General features: G+C 41.8%; 1 protein-coding gene across 1 annotated transcript; it reads left to right on the top strand.

Moving 5' to 3' along the window:
- Positions 1–403: 403 nt before the first annotated feature.
- On the top strand, positions 404–5754 carry LOC134349903 (trypsin inhibitor ClTI-1-like). Its single transcript, XM_063054865.1, has 4 exons — positions 404–488; positions 3549–3589; positions 3683–3792; positions 5620–5754. The coding sequence occupies exons 1-4, from the start codon at positions 404–406 to the stop codon at positions 5663–5665; spliced, it is 282 nt and encodes a 93-aa protein (XP_062910935.1). The 3' UTR covers positions 5666–5754.
- The last annotated feature ends 8504 nt before the right edge of the window (positions 5755–14258 follow it).

Here is a 14258-nt window from a genome sequence, read left to right as displayed (position 1 = left end):
ATGAATAACATTTGCTTACTCAAATACAATACTGTGTTGATATTTTAAACTATGATTAAATATTAAAGGAATGAACAAATAATGGTCATATGTACCTGAAGAGAATAATTAATGACATTGAAAAATTGTTGTCCAGCATTTTTGTTAGTTATAACATAAACCAACACTTAGTAAAACATTCCTGATAAACTGAGGTAGATTATGAAAAACTTATTTAATACCCGTCAGATAAACAAAGTTACTTGAAAATAAAACTTTGAAAGTGATTTGCAACATCAGGAAACAAGGATATAACTAATGCAGGTGCACATAATGTAATGGATTATGTTTTGATATGTACCTAGTGATGTCACAAACATGGTAACTAGGGGTCATGCAAAGATATAAATACTGCTGATACCGAATGGTTCAAAGCAAAGCAAGAGACTTCAAAATGAAGAAAACAAAATATTTTCTCATTGCAACCCTTGTGATTTTCACTTTTGCTGGTGAGTACAGTCACTTAGAAATTGGTGTATTTCACTACAATATTCAAAATGATTGATAAGTTTTTAAAAGCCATTGTTTTATAACGTACAACTACCAGTTTCCAATTTCAGTAACATATTACTTTGACATTAATAATATCTGCATATGGAATAAAAGTAAAATAACATTTCTAATTAACTTGAGTAGCCAGCCCAATTGATTGAAAATATATATATATATATAGCTCCTAAATCCATCCCTCTGCAAGGATTGATTTATAGTGAATTACTGACAAAGTAAATTTCTTAGATTACCCCATTAGGTTCTGACTTTGAAAAGTTGTGCACATTTTTGAATTCAGTTCACTGGCAGTTACTTTATACACATTGCAGGTTTACAGTATGGATTTATTGGGAAAAAAAAGAGGACTCTGCTTGTTTAAATATTTCTTACATTTTCAATTATTGTCTTTTAATTTGCACTACATATTTACAGTATTTCTGTCGATAAGCCTACAAGAGGAGAGACTGTACTTGATTTGGTATTGGGAAATGAACCTGGGCAGGTGTCAGATCTCTCAGTGAGAGAGCATTTTGGAGATAGTGATCATAATTCTATCTCCTTTACAATAGCATTGGAGAGGGATAGGACAGACACGTTAGAAAAGGTTTAATTGGAGTAAGGGGAATTATGAGGCTATCAGGCAGGAAATTGGAAGCTTAAATTGGGAACAGAGGTTCTCAGGGAAAAGTATGGAAGAAATGTGGCAAATGTTCAGGGGATATTTGTGTGGAGTTCTGCATAGGTATGTTCCAATGAGACGGGGAAGTTATGGTAGGGTACAGGGACCGTGGTGTACAAAGGCTGTAATAAATCTAGTCAAGAATAAAAGCTTACAGAAGGTTCAGAGATCTAGGTAATGTTAGAGATCTAGATTATAAGGCTAACAGGAAGAAGTTTAAAAAGGAAATTTGGAGAGCCAGAAGGGGCCATGAGAAGGCCTTGGCAGGAAGGATGAAGGAAAACCCCAAGGCATTCTACAAGTATGTGAAGAGCAAGAGGATAAGACGTGAAAGAATAGCACCGATCAAGTGTGACAGTGGGAAAGTGTGTATGGAACCGGAGGAAATAGCAGAGGTACTTAATGAATACTTTACTGCAATATTTACTGTGGAAAATGATCTTGGTGATTGTAGTGATGACTTGCAGCAGACTGTAAACCTTGAGCATGTAGGTATTAGGAAAGAGGATGTGCTGGAGCTTTTGGAAAGCATCAAGTTGGATAAGTTGCTGGGACCAGATGAGATGTACCCCAGGCAACTGTGGGTGGTGAGGGAGGAGATTGCTGAGCCTCTGGCGATGATCTTTGAATTATCAATGGGGACAGGAGAGGTCCCGGAGGATTGGAGGTTTGTGGATGTTGTTCCTTTATTCAAGAAAGGGAGTAGAGATAGCCCAGGAAATTATAGACCAGTGAGTCTTACTTCAGTGGTTGGTAAGTTGTTGGAGAAGAATCTGAGAGGCAGGATTTATGAACATTTGGAGAGGTATAAAATGACTAGTTAGCTTGACTTTGTCAAGGGCAGGTCATGCCTTACGAGCCTGATTGAATTTTTTGAGGATGTGTCTAAACACATTGATGAAGGTAGAGCCGTAGATGTAGTGTATATGGATTTCAGCAAGGCATTTGATAAGGTACCCCATGCAAGGCTTATTGAGAAAGTGAAGAGGCATGGGATCTAAGGGTACATTGCTTTGTGGTTCCAGAACTGGCTTGCCCACAGAAGGCAAAGAGTGCTTGTAGATGGGTCATATTCTGCATGGAGGTCAGTGACCACTGGTGTGCCTCAGGGATCTGTTCTGGGACCCTTACTCTTCGTGATTTTTATAAATGACCTGGATGAGGAAGTGGAGGGATGGGTTAGTAAGTTTGCTGATGACACAAATGTTGGGGGTGCTGTGGATAGTGTGGAGGGCTGTCAGAGGTTACAGCTGGACATTGATAGGATTTAAAACTGGGCTGAGGAGTGGCAGATGGAGTTCAATCCAGGTAAGTGTGAGGTGGTTCACTTTGGTATGTCAAATATGATGGCAGAATATAGTATTAATGGTAAGACTCTTGGCAGTGTGGAGGATCAGAGGGACCTTGGGATCCGAGTCCATAGGATGCTCAAAGCAGCTGCGCAGGTTGACTCTGTGGTTAAGAAGGCGTACGGTGTATTGGCCTTCATCAATCGTGGAATTGAATTTAGGAGTCGAGAGGTAATGTTGCAGCTATAGAAGACCCTGGTCGGACCCCACTTGGAGTACGGTGCTCAGTTCTGGTCGCCTAACTACAGGAAGGATGTGGAAGCCATAGAAAGGGTGCAGTGGAGACTTACAAGGATGTTGCCTGGATTGGGGAGCATGCCTTCTGAAAACAGGTTGAGTGAACTCGGCATTTTCTCCTTGGAGCGACGGAGGATGAGGGGTGACCTGATAGATGTGTATAAGATGATGAGAGGCATTGATCGTGTGGACAGTCAGAGGCTTTTTCTCAGGGCTGAAATGGTTGCCACAAGAGGACACAGGTTTAAGGTGCTGGGGAATAGGTACAGAGGAGATGTCAGGGGTAAGTTTTGCTCAGAGAGTGGTGAGTGCATGGAATGGGCTGCCGGCAACGGTGGTGGAGGAAGATACGATAGGGTCTTTTAAGAGACTTTTGAATAGGTACATGGAGCTTAGAAAAATAGAGGTCTATGGGTAAGCCTAGTAATTTCTAAGGTAGAGACATGTTCGGCACAACTTTTTGGGCCCTTCGTATTGTGCTGTAGGTTTCTGTTTCTATTTTCTTTGTTGAATTAACTTATGTGGCGACTCAAGATGATGGTTACAAAAGAAATGTTTTTAAATTGACAAACATACTTGGATATTATTTTTGATAAATCTTTCATCTTAGATTTCAAAAGACCACTTTGTTTCCAGCATGTTTTAATGTATTATCTTGAGTTATTGCCTTGCATTACATTTCACGTAAAGATGTTGGCTGCAAAATCAATTTAGTTAATCCATCAGTTACAATAAAATTACTGTATTTTCAGGTATGGCCGTATGTAGTCAGACTGATGACGAAATGGAACAAGTAAGATTATTTGATTCGTCGTATGACAGTTAAAAGGATTTTCCCAGAATTTGTTTCCTATTATTGAGATGTGACATTTTTAATTCTTTACAGCCGGCCTGTGATAAATATATTTTTCCAGCATGTCCAAGGAATTATGCTCCACTCTGTGGCACAGATGGTAAAACCTACTCAAATGAGTGTGTGCTGTGCATGGAGATCAAGTAAGTAAATTCATTCTTTCTTTTGGATGAGGTAGATGAGGAGTAAAGATCGATCACCTGAATCTATTGCACAGTCTATTTGAAAAAATAATGGTGGGATCTCTTATAATAACACAAATTATATAAATGAGTTACAAACAATATTTTGCCATGTGTAGGCATGCTATAAATCAAAGAGAAAATTAAAAAAATCTCTCAATAAGTTAGGAAAGAAAATTATTGAATTTTGTATCAGTAAACTATTTTCATATTGGAAGTACTACCAATAAAACAAATCTAATTTAAAGATTCATATATCGAAAAGGAATAAGACTGGCAGAATGTATCTGAAAAATTCTGAGAAATGGTGAATGTAATTTCCAACCTTGTTAACAGTTTAGAATATTATGAATCTGAGTTACATTGGCTCAGAATGTTTTTCAGACCTACTGACCTTTTAGAAACCTTGCCAAAGTTTAGAATTGTCTCGATATTTTTTGTCTGCCAAAAATTTAGTCTGATATTACCTGACAATAACCTAAAACCTGGACTACCCTTCTGCCTCCACAGATGCTGCCTGACTCACTGAGTCCTCCAGCAGATTTTTTTGCACTGGTCTGCACTTAGAACAGATTTTTACCTGAGGCTTAGTGACGCAGATGGTCTTTTGGTTGTAAGTGGCTCCATGGGGAGATGTCCCACCCATAGAAATTATCTGAAAGCTACTAAACCATGCTCCCTGCCTCAACAAACTGTCAAATTTTTTAATGAAATATTCACAAACACTTAAAAGCTATTAAAACTGTTGTTTTAATTATTACAGTAAGAAGGTATTTTAAAATGCCATAAGAGTCTTAAAAATACTGCAATTAATTCAAAAGATGACCAGAAACTTAACTCACAGCTGTTCCTCTGCATTTGAATTAATGAAGGTGAAAGAGCAGCAGGGCTCAGTGGGTAGATTCTGCAGTGCAATTGCTGGGGAACTGGAGGAAGTTAGAACCCTTCTGTAGAACACCTCCAGTATCAGAGTACACTTCAGCAGCTGCAGTGATCTTCTTGCAGGAATCCAGGACTTCAGTGACTGCACATATTTCTAAACATTCTGAGTTCTTCATTGGTCACTGAGGAAAATGCCAGCAGTGTCCCATTGCTCAGTAAAAAACAGGGTATCGATATTTGAGACTGAGCCATTCGGCTTGTTGACAAGGAAGTATAATATGGAATATGTAACTGAGGCACACAGATGGAGATTGGTTACAGATCTGCTATGCTCTACTAGAATAATAATTCCACTTTATAATTTGTATTCTGAAAGTAAACAGAAACATAATTATAACACTGATGTTCCAGAAGGTCCGAGAGAACTCATGACCGTTAATTCTACGGGAATACCCCGAAAACTAAAATGTATTTGCTATTACATGTCGATAAATGATAATGTGTATTGGCCACTATGGATCTGAAAGTGTAGAGTACAATTAAGAGCAGTTAATTTATCACCGTCCGAAGAATATTAACAATTAAATGCTGAATTAATTATGGTGCTTTAGGGTTAGTGGATGGAGAAAAACAGATGAACTTAAACATTCCAAGGATGTGATAGTGAATAAAAGCTTTATGATTGCCTTATTTGTGTGAATATATCAACATGTTTCAGATGTTCATGTTGAAGTTCTGCCATTTTCAATTTATACCAAGTTTATCTAACTTTAGACATGTTCTCAAGTTCTAATTTGTAATCAAATAACCTTGAGCTCAGCTGTTAGTCTACTTTGCCAGTAATCAAAGCTAACAAAAAATTCAATAATCACTAGCTCACAATAAATATTCTTAATTCTTCTTCAGGCAACGAAAGGCCAACATTCGTATACGTAAACCAGGACCTTGCTGATTTACACATTTCAACACGAGAATGAAAACCGCATTTTTGCAAATGCAATGACAATCTTCTTGATAAATAAACAGCAAAATTGCTTACCATGTCTTGATTTTATTTTCACTCTCTTAAAAACCGGTATAATAATCTGGATAGTTTAAATTTGTTTAAAATTGAGCTTTTGTCATGAAAAGCAATGCCATTGATTCCACTGTGGGGTTAGGCTCATTAATTCAGAATCAGAGTCAGTATCAGTTTTATTATCACCGGCAAGTGACGTGAAATCTGTTAACTTAGTAGCAGCAGTTCAATGCAATACATAATCTAGCAGAGACAGTAAAAAAAAAGTAACAATAAATAAACAAGTGAGTTACACATATTGAATAGATTATTAAAAAATGTGCAAAAACAGAGATACTGTATATTAAAAAAGTGAGGTAGTGTCCAAAGCTTCAAAGTCCATTCAGGAATCGGAAGTCAGATGGGAAGAAGCTGTTGCTGAGTCACTGAGTGTGTGCCTTCAGGCTTCTGTATCTCCTACCTGATGGTAACAGTGAGAAAAGGGCATGCCCTGGGTGCTGGAGGTCCTTAATAATGTACGCTGCCTTTCTTGGACACGGCTCCCTAAAGATGTCCTGGGCACTTTGTAGGCTAGTGTCCAAGGTGGAGCTGACTAGATTTACAACCTTCTGCAGCTTCTTTTGGTCCAGTGCAGTAGCCCCCTCCATACCAGACAGTGATGCAGCCTGTCTGAATGCTCTCCACGGTATAACTATAGAAGATTTTGTTGACATGCCAAATCACTTCAAACTCCTAATAAAGTGTAGCCGCTGTCTTGCCTTCTTTATGACTACATCAATATGTTGGGACCAGGTTAGATCCTCAGAGACCTTGAGGCCAGGAACTTGAAGCAGCTCGCTCTCTCCACTTCTGATCCCTCTATGAGGATTGGTAAGTATTCCTTAGTCTTACCTTTCCTGAAGTCCACAATCAGCTCTTTCGTCTTAATGACGTTGACTGCCAGCTTGTTGCTGCAGCACCATTCCACTAGCTGGCATATCTCACTCCTGTCCAATACATTTCTTTTCATAAGCATAGTTTTGAAGAGAGGTATTCCATCTTGGATGATGGGCGATTGCGTGGTGGTATATAATGTCAGGTGTGGTGATTTGATGACAATCCACTAAAGAGCAAGTTAGTGTTTCTAATCTGAAAACAAATTCCTTGAAGCAGTTTAGAACTGAATATAAACAACGTACATAGAGCATAGAACACAGTACAGCACAGAAGCATGCCCTTGTCAGTTCTCCCCGAAATCTCCGTTGCTCTAATCTCTTCTCACATCACATGCCCACTGGGTAACATCCTGTAAAGCTCTTCTGCACCCTTTGAAAGCCTCCACATCGCTCTTGTAATGGGGCAACCAGAATTAAAGGTAATACCCTGCTTAACCACAGTTTTACAAAACTGCAGCATAATTTGCTGGCACTTCAACTCAACACCTCAACTAATGAAGGCAAGTAGGTCATAGGGCTTCATTACTACCCTATCAAACTATGCATCTGGTATGCAGTGGGTAGCTGAATGATTTACAATGCCAGTGATCAGCAAATTGGGGTTCAATTCCCACTGCTGTCTGTAAAGCGTTTGCATGTTCTCCCCATTACTGCATGGGATTCCTCCAGAAGCTCTCATTTCCTCCCACATTCCAAATACACACACAACTTAGGGCTAGTATGCTGTGAGCATGCTAGGTTGCCACAGGCTGAATGGCAAAACTTATGGGTTGTCTCCAGCACATCACTACAAATGACCCATTTCACTGAAGGTGTATTTCTATATACATCTGACAAATAAAGCTATTTATTTTTAATCTTTAATCTTCATCACTTTCAATGAGCTATTGACTTGAACCACGAGACCCTTCTGTTCAGTACAAAGTCCAGTGTCCTTGTGGGAAATATGAACAGCTACTGCTCCTGTCTGACTGCCTCACGTGGTTGGAGCTGGAGCTGGACTCGTTCAGAAGCATCGGTGATGTTGCGAGTTTCAGGAACCAGAGCTTCAGTGAGGTAGTCACGCCAAAATTTCGGCAGCAAGTTGCCAGGTGACCACCATGAAAGGTAGAGGGTGTAGGCGAGGGGGTGCAAGATACCCCTGTGGCTATTCCCCTCAGTAACAAGTATATTGTTTTTGATCTTGTGAGGTAGTGTGGTGAGCAGGTGGGGAAGCATGGCTTTTCAGAGAAGAGCTACAGCCGCATTCAGGTCTGTGGCACAATGCATGGCTCATAATACACCCTGGGGAGACAAGGAGAAAGTTTGATTGGAGACTTGAATAGTTAGGGGACAGATAGGAGTTTTTGTGCCGATGATCAAAACAATACGATGGTATGCTACTTCCTGAGTGCCAAGGTAACGGATATCTGAATTTTCACAGCAGCACTATCAAGAGTGTCCTGGCCAGCTGCATCACCATCTGGTATGGGACTTGCAAGGCATTTGACCACATCCCTACAAAGTTTGAGAGGATCATTGGGGTCTCTCTTCTAAACATCAGAGATATTTATCAGAAGCACTGTGTGTGCAGGGTCTCGGCATCGCCAATGAGCCCTGCCATCCATCCAACTACTGTATCTCTTTGATCCCCTGCAATCAGGCAGGAGTTATTGCAGCATTAAGATAAGAACTGTTAGGATGAGAAACATCTTCTTCCCCCAGGCCGTAGGACACCACCCTGATCTCGTCACATATGAAATGCCAGCAGCGTTATACCGTTTACTTGTTAACTTCTGTCATAAAGACAGAAATCTTTAAAACTCTTCTGAGGTGTATATATTTCAATACTAGGAATATTGCAGGGAAGGCAGTCGAGTTGAGGGCGTGGATTGACACGTGGAATTATGACGTTATAGCAATTAGTGAAACTTTGCTACAGGAGGGGCAGAACTGGAGCTTAATATTCCAGGGTTCCGATGTTTCAGATGTGATAGAGGCAGAGGAATGAAAGGTTGGGCCGGGGGGGGGATAGCATTGCTTGTCAGGGTAAATGTTACAGCAGTGCTCAGGCAGGACAGATTAGATGGCTTGTCTACTGAGTCCTTATGGGTGGAGATGAGAAACAGGAAAGGTATGGCCACATTAGTGGGGTTGTATTATAGACCACCCAATAGTCAGCGAGAATTGGAGGAGCAAATCTGCAGATAGCAGGCAACTGCAGGAAACATAAAGTTGTGGTGGTAGGGGATTTTAATTTCCCACATATTGATTGAGACTCCCATACTGTTAGCGGTCTCGATCAGTGGTCCCCAACCACCGGGCTGCAAAGCACTTGCTACCAGGCTGTGAGAAAACGATATGATTTGACGATAGGAGTCACCTGCACTTTTCCTCATTCCCTGTCACGCCCACTGTTGAGCTCGAATACACGTGAGGTCATTATCTGCGCGTCATCTATGTCAGCGCGGGAAGGAGATCAACTCCTGAAGCTTGTAAATGACGGTGGGCTGGAAAGCATGTTTGACATAACATCTCTGCCGGCATTCCAGATCAAAGTCAAGGCTAAATGTTCTGAGATAGCCACGAAAGCACTGAAAACGTTGCTTCCATTTCCAACATATCTCTGCAATGAATGGAACGAAAACTAAATTGTGGAATAGACTGGACATAAGGAACCTCCTTTGAGTATCGCTGACTCCCATCACCCCTCGATGGCACCATCTTGTTGCAGGGAAACAAGCCCAGGGCTCCCACTGATTCAGCGATATTGGTGTGTTGCAATGATTTTATATGTTCATACGGGGAAAATATGTGCTGTGTGTTTAATATCCAAACGTTACTTAAAATGTTATGATGCTATTGACTTATATAACCATATAACAATTACAGCACAGAAACAGGCCATCTCTGCTCTTCTAGTCCGCGCCGAACGCTACTCTCAGCTAGTCCCACCGACCTGCACTCAGCCCATAACCCTCCATTCCTTTCCTGTCCATATACCTATTCAATTTTTCTTTAAGTGATAATACCGAACCTGCCTTGACCACTTCAACTGGAAGTTCGTTCAACACTTACTTCCATCTCCCCTGTCTTCCCTTGATAATTGACTTATCACTATATTCATGCGAGGAAAATAGGCGCTGTGTGTTTAATATTAAATTCGTTAGATAAACCCTTTTAGAAACGAATTTGAGTGTATTAGCCACTTATCACCTATATTGCGTCCGTGATTAATACCCCTCCCCGAACAGAATCACCAAAAACGATTTGTAGAAAAAAGTCGGCACATACACGCATGCGCACTGGTGCCCGTGCAAGGCTTCATCGTCATTGTAGTCTTTCTCGGGGCCAACCCAACGTATTTGACTGCTACACTTGTTCGTTGGCAACCCTACCACCACCTCCTCCCCCCGCATCCCCCCCAGTCGGCTGGTCCGCAAGAATGTTGTCAATATGAAACCGGTCCGCAGTGTGATAAACATTGGGGACCCCTTGTCTAGATGGTTTAGAGTTTGTAAAATGTTTTCAGGAAAGTTTTCTAAATCAATATACAGAGGTACCAACTAGAGGGGATGCAATATTGGATCTCCTGTTAGGAAACAAGTTAGGACAAGTGACAGAAGTGTGTGTAGGGGAGCACTTGATCATAACACCATTAGTTTCAACTTGATCATGGTCAAGGATAGATCTGGTCCTAGGTTTGAGGCAATGAACTGGAAAAAGGCCAAATTTGTAGAAATGAGAACAGATCTAAAAAGTGTGGATTGGGACAGGTTGTTCTCAGGCAAGGACGTGATCGGTAAGTGGGAAGTCTTCAGAGAAGAAATTTTGAGAGTGCAGAGCTTGTATGTTCCTGTCAGGATTAAAAGCAAAGTGAAAAGGAATAAGGAACCTTGGTTCTCAAGGGATATTGCAACTCTGATAAAGAAGAAGAGAGAGTTGTATGACATGAATAGGAAACAGGGAGTAAATAAGGTGCTTGAGGAGTATTAAAAGTGCAAGAAAATACTTAAGAAGGAAATCAGGAGGGCTAAAAGAAGACATGAGGTTGCCTTGGCAGTTAAAGTGAAGGATAATCCAAAGAGCTTTTACAGGTATATTAAGAGTAAAAGGATTGTAAGGGATAAGATTGGTCCTCTTGAAGATCAGAGTGGTCAGCTATGTGTGGAACCAAAAGAAATAGGGGAGATCTTAAATGGGTTTTTTGCGTCTGTATTTACTAGGGAAACTGGCATGAAGTCTATGGAATTAAGGGAAACAAGTAGTGAGATCATGGAAACTGTACAGATTGAAAAGGAGGAAGTGCTTGCTATCTTGAGGCAAATTAAAGTGGATAAATCCCCAGGACCTGACAGGGTATTCCCTCGGACCTTGAAGGAAACTAGTGTTGAAATTGCAGGGGCCCTGGTAGATATATTTAAAATGTCGGTGTCTACGGGTGAGGTGCTGGAGGATTGGAGAATGGCTCATGTTGTTTAAAAAAGGATCGAAAAGTAATCTGGGAAATTATAGGCCGGTAAGTCTGATGTCGGTACTGGATAAGTTTTTGGAGGGAGTACTAAGAGACATAAGCTACAAGCATTTGGATAGACAGGGACTTATTAGGAAGAGTCAACATGGCTTTGTGCATGGTAGGTCATGTTTGACCCATCTATTGGAGTTTTTCAAGGAGGTTACCAGGAAAGTGGATGAAGAGAAGGCAGTGGATGTTGTCTACATGGACTTCAGTAAGGCCTTTGACAAGGTCCCGCATGGGAGGTTAGTTAGGAAAATTCAGTCGCTAGGTATACATGGAGCGGTTTTAAATTGGATTAGACATTGGCTCAATGGATGAAGCCAAAGAGTGGTGGTAGAGAATTGCTTCTCAGAGTGGAGGCCTGTGACTAATGGTGTGCCACAGGGATCAGTGCTGGGTCCATTGTTATTTGTCATCTATGTCAATGATCTGGATGATAATGTAAATTGGATCAGCAAATTTGCTAATGATACAAAGATTAGAGGTGTAGTGGTCAGTGAGGAAGGTTTTCAAAGCTTGCAGAGGGATTTGAAACAGCTGGAAAAATGGGCTGAAAAATGGCAGATGGAGCTTAATACAGACAAGTGTGAGGTATTGCACTTTGGAAGGACAAACCAAGGTAGAACATACAGGGTAAATGGTAAGGCACTGAGGAGTGCAGTAGAACAGAGGGATCTGCGAACACAGATAAAAAGTTCCCTAAAAGTGGTGTCACAGGTAGATAGGGTCGTAAAGAGAGCTTTTGGTACATTGGCCTTTATTAATCAAAGTATTGAGTATAAGAGCTGGAATGTTATGATGAGGTTGTGTAAGGCATTGGTGAGGCTGAATCTGGAGTACTGTGTTCAGTTTTGGTCACCAAATTACAGGAAGGATATTAGTAAGGTTGAAAGAGTGCAGAGAAGGTTTACAAGGATGTTGCCGGGACTTGAGAAACTGAGTTACAGAGAAAGGTTGAATAGGTTGGGACTTTATTCCCTGGAGCGTAGAAGAATGAAGGGAGATTTGATAGAGGTATATAAAATTATGATGGGTATAGATAGAGTGAATGCAAGCAGGCTTTTTCCACTGAGGCAAGGGGAGAAAAAAGCCAGAGGACATGGGTTAAGGGTGAGGGGGGTAAAATTTAAAGGGAACATTAGTGGGGAGCTTCTTCACACACAGAGTGGTGGGAGTGTGGAATGAGCTGCCAGACGAGGTGGTAAATGCAGGTTCTTTCTTAACATTTAAGAATAAATTGGACAGGTACATGGATGAGAGGTGTATGGAGGGATATGGTCCGTGTGCAGGTCAGTGGGACTAGGCAGAAAATGGTTCGGCACAGCCAAGAAGGGCCAAAAGGCCTGATTCTGTGCTGTAGTTTTTCTATGGTTTCTATGGTTTCTATAAGTGCACCTTATTGTTTGTTAATTTATTCGTGGTAATATTACTTTATATATTGAATGCGTGAGTTATATGCAATGTGTGGTTCACCTCGGTCAGGAGGAATGTTGTTTCATTTGACAGTTTTAAAACAGAAAACCCTGAACTTGAACTTAAACATGAACTTGATCTCCAAGCAGCTGCAGAACATTCTGAAGGAGGAGTGGGAGCTACCAAATGCTGAAGGACACATTGGCATCAACGGAGTAGGCAGAGAAACCGCTGAGGCCCTGCGGAACGAATATAGGCAGTTCACAGAAGATCCTCAAGGGCTGTAATCTCCAGATTACTCCCTATGCCACTTGCCAGTGAGGGAGGGAATAGAAGATTAGGGCAGAATATAGAGCTGGTGCAGGAGGGAAGGATTCTTGGACCATTTGTGGAAGTGATTACCTGCGTAAAGGGGAACAGCTTGCACGTGAAATTGAGGGTGACCGATGCCCTGGTAGTGAGATTTGCTAGTGATACACAGGAAGGTTTAAGACTAGTCTGGCAGCAGGGAGGGGGTTGCTGGGACTCAAAATAGTAACGTAGCAGATGTGAAATTTCAGAAGGTTCTTCTGAATTTCCTGATTTCCAAAATATCAGGAGATCGGCTGGCCATCCTTCCAGTAAGGGGGCTCGTTTCCAGAGATAGGTTGGGTTGGGACCAGCCAGTATCCGAATCATTGCCAACTTCTCATCACACCCATATTTTCAAATATATATTGGTTATGTGCATTGCATGAGAATTACTGCATGAAATCTTTGTGGAAGTTGATTACTTATAAGAATCTCCTGGAAATAATTACTAGGTGTCTTTTTTAAGATTATCCATCTTCCTTTGCATTCGGACCCAGATGTTCTTATCTATTTACTCTGTCATGTTTTTTATGAATAGTTTGTGTCATGGTCCAGTCCGTGAGTCCATATTCCGGTTCACGTTCCGGTCCATGGACTCAGCACTCCGGGTCTTCCAGCTGTCCCTTGTTTGACTAAATCAAAGGCACCTGATTCCCATCTTCAGGCTTGCAATGTAAGTAGCCTTGGGATTAAGTGTGGGCTGCTGGTTTGTCTTGTCAGTCCCCCTTAGAGCAACCTGCTGATGGAAGGCTAGTGAAACCATTTGTGATCTCTAGGCCTGGTTGGAGGACCACTGCTTCATGGAGCTTTGTTGCCACTTGTTCGAGTGGCCTTTGCGGTATGGATTTGGCTGTTTCCTGGGCCAGCTGAGTGGCAGCCAGCCATTCCGAGCTAGGTAAGGATCCGGCTGTTTCTGTAGCCAGCTGAGGTTGCTGGCTGAACTGAGACTCGGAGCTACCCCGGAGCAGAGATGGAACTGTCTGTTGTTCTTTGGTATTATTCTCTTCTTGTTCTCGCCTCCGGGGGGTAAGTCAGGCCGTCTTACTGTTGCCCCGCTGGGGGTCTTGTCTTGTCTTCGCCTCCGTGTGTTAAGTCAGGCTGTCTTGCCATTGCCCTGTGGGAGGTCATGTCTTGTCTTGTCCTGACTCCGTGGGGTAAGTCAGGCCGTCTTGCTGTTGCCCTGTGGTGGGGCGGGGTGCTCATGTCTTGTCTTGTCCTCGCCTCTGTGTGGAAAGACAGGCCGTCCCGCCATTGCCCTGTGGGGGGTCATGTCTTGTCTTGTCTTGTCTTGTCCTTGCATCCGTGGGGTGTCAGGCCGTCCTGCCGTTGC

This window comes from Mobula hypostoma, chromosome 7, assembly GCF_963921235.1.
Source record: "Mobula hypostoma chromosome 7, sMobHyp1.1, whole genome shotgun sequence".
Classification (NCBI taxonomy): domain Eukaryota; kingdom Metazoa; phylum Chordata; class Chondrichthyes; order Myliobatiformes; family Myliobatidae; genus Mobula; species Mobula hypostoma.
The sequence above is the reverse complement of the archived record's forward strand: the minus strand, read 5'-3'. Positions and strand labels throughout refer to the sequence as shown.